Raw genomic sequence first — 7,064 nt, forward strand, 5'->3', positions numbered from 1 at the left:
AGGATGGTCTCGATCTCCTGACCTCGTGATCCGCCCGTCTCGGCCTCCCAAAGTGCTGGGATTACAGGCTTGAGCCACCGCGCCCGGCCAATTCTGCAAATTTTTAAAAGGAAAAAGGTTTTGCGTAATTGCTTAATGCACAAATTAAGAAATGTTTGTTCCCAATGTTTACTGGATTAAGCAATAAAAGATATAGATTAAGTAGTAATTACTACAGAAAGTAGAAATAATAAACTTACAGAACTTGAGAGTTAGAAAGAATCCCCTAACCTCATGATCCGCCCGCCTCGGAGTCCCAAAATGCTAGGATTGCAGGTGTGAGTCACCACGCTCGGCAAAAAAAAAAAAAAGAAAGAAAGAAAAAAGATGCATGCATTTTTATATGGTTGTGATTTTATAATATCTATTAATTATAGTTCTCAAAGGTACCTAAAATTTACTGGTTGATGGGGACATCAAAGGCAGATTCCCAGGCTCGTTGTCCAGAGATTTGAATTCAGTAGGTCTAGTGGGGTACCCATGAATCTGTATTTCGAAAAGATCAAGTACAACTCCGTATTATTACAAGTGAGAAAACTATGTTAAGTAACCTATTTGCCCGGAATCACCTAGAATCTAGGTCTCATTAACTCCCAACAGTGGTCTTCCCACTATACCTCTTAAATTACATACTTTATAGTTGAAGGAACTAGGACAAAGAAAAAGTTACTAGTGTGTTATTTGAGTCAATAAACAATCCTAGAATATTCCTGGTTGAAATTCTTTTTTATTATTCACTAAGTATTTCTTAAATGTCTACTATGTGCATAGCAATATGGTAAATTATAAAACTAGTAAGACATGAACACTGTCCTCTGGAAGCAATTACCAGTTCGGACGACAAGGCAAATACATAAAACTGATATCCAGGCAGGTGTGGTAGCTCACACCTGTAATCCCAGCACTTTGGGAGGCTGAGGTGGGTGGATCAGCTGAGGTAAGGAGTTTGAGACCAGCCTGGCCAACGGGGTGAAACCCCGTCTCTCCTAAAAATAAAAAAACTTCGGGCTCGGTGGCTTACGCCTGTAATCCCAGCACTTTGGGAGGTCAGGAGATCGAGACCATCCTGGCTAACACGGTGAAACCCCGTCTCTACTAAAAAATACAAAAAACTAGCCGGGCGAGGTGGCGGGCGCCTGTAGTCCCAGCTACTCGGGAGGCTGAGGCAGGAGAATGGTGTAAACCCGGGAGGCGGAGCTTGCAGTGAGCCGAGATCCAGCCACTGCACTCCAGCCTGGGCGATGGAGCGAGACTCCATCTCAAAAAAAAAAAAAAAAATACAAAAATTAGCCAGGCATGGTGGTGTGCACCTATAATCCCAGCTACTCGGGAGGCTGAGGCCGGAGAATGGCTTGAACCTAGGAGGCGGAGGTTGTAGTGAGTCAAGATCATGCCACTCCACTCCAGGCTGGGCGACAGAGGAAGACTCTATCTCAAAAATATCCAACAGCACAGCAATCTACAAGTAGGTGCCAAAATAAGTGGTGTGGCCAATTATGAAATTAAATGATTCACACAGATTCCACTCAGTATTTTTTAATGGTTAGAATTTACCCATCAGAAATCAATAATGAATTTCCTCTCTTTCATTGTTAAAAAAAAAAAACTGGCCTTCGGGCGCAGTGGCTCATGACTGTAATCCCAGCACTTTGGGAGGCCGAGGCAGGCGTATCACGAGGTCAGAAGAAAAAACCATCCTGGCTAACATGGTGAAACCCCGTCTCTACTAAAAATGCCGGGCATGGTGGCGGGCACCTGTAGTCCCAGCTACTGGAGAGGCTGAGGCAGGAGAATGGCGTGAACCCGGGAGGCGGAGCTTGCAGTGAGCAGAGATTTCGCCACTGCACTCCAGCCTGGGCGACAGAGCAAGACTCTGTCTCAAAAAAACAAACAAAAACTAGCTTTTAATGAAGGAAAGGTTTTGTCTTTGTGTGAACAGTTATCTCTCTCCTCACTACTTATCCACATCAATAGCACTACTATCACATAATCCCACATGCCAGAATACCTTTTGTAGAGATCAAAGTTTATCTAATTTTAATACAAAAAACTAAGAGTTTGGCCCTCTTCAAAGAGTAAGAAAAGCCTCCCTTCTGGACCATCTTACTGATTATATGTGGTCGACTGAGGATTTCAATTCTTCATTCTTCTGCAATAGTATTATACATCCAAATATTACATTAGCTTCATCATAGGCAAAGTGTACTTTGATACCTCTTGTTTCTGAGCTTGGCCATATGACTTGGTCAGCCAATGTGATGTTAGGAGAGCAGAGTCTGGAAATGTGCCGGTAGAGTTGGGGCTTGGCCTCTTTCTCTTCTGGCAATGCCATGACACCAGCTTCCCCCAGATAGATGTTACCTCTCCCTCTAGCCTGGACCCCAGAAGGGGACACATGGAGCAGTATAAATGCCTTTTGTTCCATGCCACTAAGATTTTGTGGTTGCCAACAATTACACAGCAAAATGTCACTGAACTACCATATTTAAGAAATCCAGGCCGGGCGCGGTGGCTCAAGCCTGTAATCCCAGCACTTTGGGAGGCCGAGACGGGAGGATCACGAGGTCAGGAGATCGAGACCATCCTGGCTAATACGGTGGAACCCCGTCTCTACTAAAAAATACAAAAAACTAGCCGGGCGAGGTGGCGGGCGCCTGTAGTCCCAGCAACTCGGGAGGTTGAGGCAGGAGAATGGCGTAAACCCGGGAGGCGGAGCTTGCAGTGAGCTGAGATCCGGCCAGTGCACTGCAGCCTGGGTGACAGAGCAAGACCCCGTCTCAAAAAAAAAAAAGAAATCCAGCCCAGGCGCAGTGGCTCAAGCCTGTAATCCCAGCACTTTGGGAGGCCGAGACGGGAGGATCACGAGGTCAGGAGATCGAGACCATCCTGGCTAATACGGTGGAACCCCGTCTCTACTAAAAAATACAAAAAACTAGCCGGGCGAGGTGGCGGGCGCCTGTAGTCCCAGCAACTCGGGAGGTTGAGGCAGGAGAATGGCGTAAACCCGGGAGGCGGAGCTTGCAGTGAGCTGAGATCCGGCCACTGCACTCCAGCCTGGGTGACAGAGCGAGACTCTGTCTAAAAAAAAAAAAATTAGCTGGGTGTAGTGGTGCACTCCTGTAATCCCAGCTACTCTGGAGGCTGAGGCAGGAGAATCACTTGAGCCTGGGAGGCGGAAGCTGTGGTGAACCGAGGTCACACCACTGCACTCCAGCCTGGGAGACAGAGTGAGACCCTGTCTGAACCAAAAAAAAAAAGAGAGAGAAGAAAATGTTCTAAGAATTAAGGAGTCCAAGAACTCGGTAACTGAGAAAGAGGGATTCAAAAGAAATGATTTATCCATGACCCCAAAAAAGGATGTGCTATCAATCAGTCTTCTAGGATTTATTTTCCTGTTCAGCTGCACTATTTATGCCTGTCCAGTTAACATCACTGCATCTATGTAACCCAAATCCACACAGGCCCTCTTTAATCAGCTTGCACTTAATGAAGCTGCACTAGCCACTTCAATATTAGGCAAAGCAAAGTTTTACATGTTCAGAACTACGACATTTGCATAACCACTGCTGCACTGACACCTTGTAAGTGTCTCTGCGTCGTTACAAAGGTTGATCTGGTGAAGGCATTACTCCATCTCATACATCCAGTAAGAGTGAGAAGCTGCTGCTGCTACTGCTGCTGTTACCATTAATGTGGTAAGTAAAGGCGCACGCTGTAATCCTGGCTCCATAATTTACTGACTGTGTGGTGAGTTATTCAAATTCTCTGTACTTTACCCTCCCTCTATGGAAAAGGGGAATGACAATAACCTACAAAATAGAATTGTCATGAGGATGAAATGAAAAAATATATGTAAAGTTATTTGAATAGCTGATGGTGCATGGCAGGCACTTAATAAATACTAGCTATTATCATTACTGTTACAGGTCTGAAATCCAGCTTCACAAATTTTGTCATCTGGTGCTATGCAACACTAAAGAAAAAAAGACTAAAACCACTAGCAGTGATTCTTTTATTCTCTCTCTTTTAAGAGACACTCTTCTAAAATGACTGTATTACCAAACAAAAATTAAGTTTATTTTTAAATAAATGCTTTTTCTCTTACTTTTATCAGTTCTGATCACAATATTACGAGCACGTCAAGATAAATGAGAATCTATATTCTAAAAAGGTTAAGAATAACAAAGAACATTGAAAAGTGTATGTTCTCAGATTTCTGCTCATGGAACGTTTAAGGCCTTTTACTCCATATTTTACAGGAACCACATGGCTTGTGGCTAGAGAATTTAAATAGCTAACACAATATAAATAAATTTGGAGAAAAATCATTCATTTTTACTCTGAAAGCAACTACAATTATTAAAAATATTAAAATATCAGTTTTAAAGTAAATTCAGAAGTTCAAATTATTTTAACAGAACCATATAGATTTATCATCAATTTAACAGACATTAATCAACAGTAGATATTATTCAACAATATCAAAAGCATAAAAGGAAACTTCAAATTTTCTTTCGGCATTTTCCTAGTTCAGACTTTTAAAACCAAATTAAGCAAATAACCTCTGTATCTAACATAGCAATGAGAAATTTGTTTAATGTGAAACACACTTATCAAAAGAAAAAAGTAATTCGAAAGGGTCATTTGGTCCTTTACTCGCTTTAAAAGCACAATCCATTTGCCCATCATAAACCAAGTGTACGAGTTACACGTAGAATTCACTCCTCAAAATTTCTAAAAGCATATCAAAAGACTGCTTGAAAAATAGTTGTAAATAGAAGATGAGGTCTTTTTCCTAAGGTTTCTGAGAACTGAAATGAAAATATCCAAAAGAAAGGATGACTACCACCCTTTAGACTTTAATGAAATGTCAAAGAACTTTCGGAGTCAAATCTCCTAGAAGTCTAATAATGTCAGGTCAAAGTGTCTCGCCAGCAAAGCCAACAGATAGATGCCAGGTGACTAACAGTAAACTTACCAAACCGTATAATACAATATATCAAGAATCTCACAGTTCCGGCTTCCTCAACATTTATTCTATTCATTCGGTAACATTTCTGAATAACGAAAGGAACATGGATTCCCAGAGTGATCTAAATCTCAAAATAAGGTTCAAGTGTGTGTTCTCTAGTTGATGTTCTTTTTACTGTAAGCCAAAACCGCTTCTTTATAATAATAATTTTAAAAATCTACAGGTCTGTTTCCAGAGATCTCGTAATAGACACTGTTCACTGGTGATTAAAATATTATTTTTAATCGTTGCATTACCTCACAGCTAAAAATGTCAAGATACCACACCCAATATGTCTTTTTCACCCCGTGAAGGGGGGTGGGGTGGGAATATGGAAGTGGGGATAGGAAAATACACAGGAATATTAAAGTCGATTTCCCTGGAAGGCATGGGTCAGGCGCGCCGGCACCGGGGCGCAGCTCCGCGATCGGGGGGACGCGTGACGAAGGGCGAGCACAGGCCTCGGCCTCTGCGGGCTCCCTCCCTCGCCACCCGCAGGGGAAGTGGCCGGGACGCGCCGGCCGGAGCTACTCACCGGCCGCAGTGCTGACCAGCAGGATGGTCCATGGTAGCCAGGGCACCCGCCAGGGCCGCTGCAGCGAGGAAGTCATCCCTGGGCCAGCCAAGAAGCAGGAGGGCAAAGAAAAGAAATATGGGAAGTAGAGAGGCGGAGAATCAGCCGGGAGGCTCGTCTTCTCTCCCGTGGACTGATCCTGCCCGTATCACAATGCAGTTTGAAAGGACAAATGGCAGACGAGAGGACCTAGCTGCAGAGCTTTCATGCCGCTGCAGAAATTCCCTTCATTTCTCTCCCTTGCGGCTGGGGGTCTTCCTTCGCCTCGGACGGGGTGCCGCGGCCCTCCAAACTGAAGGCATGTCTGTGGGGAAAGCAGGGAGCCAAGAAGAAATCTCCCAAGTTATTTCCCTCGTAGTTTCACGATATCAAAAAAATATCCAGGTCTGGGAGAAAACATATCCAGGGTGCGGAGGGCGGGGATTCGATCCGGATCCGGGGGGCGAGGGTCAGAACTAGTTCCTGACTATCGGGAAGGACGAGGTCGGGCGGGCGGCGGCGGCGCCCGGCAGCCCGAGTCGCATCGCCCGCGGCTCCGGGAAGGCAGGATTCCTTAAGTTTCGCTTCGGTGCTTCCTTCACTCTGATTTCGAAAACAACAAATCCTCTTCCTTGACTGGATCCAAAAAGGTGCCTGCCTCCATGGACAAGCTCACAGTCCCCACGCCTTCGCGGAACAACCGTGAGAGGGTCGGGGAGGCCCTGGCGAAGGCTGAGGAAACGCAGGAGCGGGGGAGGGGAGGGGTCGCGGCCCCGGCCCGGGCTCCCCGAGACCGCGGGCGGACGGGGTGTGAGAGGCTGCCCCTTCTAGCCCTCCCGGCTGCGCTCCCTTCCCTTCCTCGCTTTTTATTCCTGCCGCTCCATCTTGCCTGAGGTAAATTCCACCATGAAAGCCTCGTCTTCTCCCGTCAGTGGCTCCTGTGAGCGAATCACAACCCCCCGAGGAAGCCGCCGCCGCCGCCGCCGCCACCGCCTCGTTCTCCCGCAGCTCTGGGCTCCGGGAGGAGCTCGGGCGTCGCGGACCGAGGGCGGGGGGCGGCGGGAGGGCGGATGAAGGTAGCCGGGGAAGGGAGTGGGCAGTGAGGCGGCGAGACACCCTGCGTCCCTCCGGGAAGCACTTCCAGTGGCTCCGAGCAGACCAGACACAAAGGGGGGAGTCGCCGCAGCTCCCGGTCACCGGAGTCGCCCCGCCTCCGCCGCCGCCTCCGCCTCCTCCTCAGTCTCCGGCTCTTCCCGGCCCTGTCTGTCTCTGGCCTGTGGTGGACCGAGGGCGGCGGCGGCGGCGCGGGCGGATGAAGGTAGCCAGGGAGTGGGCAGTGAGGCGGCGAGACACCCTGCGTCCCTCCAGGAAGCACTTCCAGTGGCTCCGAGCAGACCAGACACAAAGGGGGGAGTCGCCGCAGCTGCCAGTCTGCGGCGCTCCCGGTCACCGGAGTCGCCC

General features: G+C 47.4%; 1 protein-coding gene across 1 annotated transcript in view; it reads right to left on the bottom strand.

The window, feature by feature from the left end:
• BMPR2 (bone morphogenetic protein receptor, type II (serine/threonine kinase)) overlaps positions 1-6,887 on the bottom strand; it is a 226,463-nt gene extending 219,576 nt beyond the window's left edge. Inside the window, exon 1 of the mRNA XM_011949924.1 lies at positions 5,586-6,887. Within this exon, the coding sequence (XP_011805314.1) occupies positions 5,586-5,661 (76 nt within the window). The 5' untranslated portion in view covers positions 5,662-6,887. The remainder of the gene's footprint in view (positions 1-5,585) is intronic.
• Positions 6,888-7,064: the final 177 nt, after the last annotated feature.

This window comes from Colobus angolensis, unplaced genomic scaffold (assembly GCF_000951035.1).
Source record: "Colobus angolensis palliatus isolate OR3802 unplaced genomic scaffold, Cang.pa_1.0 Scaffold30, whole genome shotgun sequence".
In the NCBI taxonomy this organism is placed as follows: domain Eukaryota; kingdom Metazoa; phylum Chordata; class Mammalia; order Primates; family Cercopithecidae; genus Colobus; species Colobus angolensis.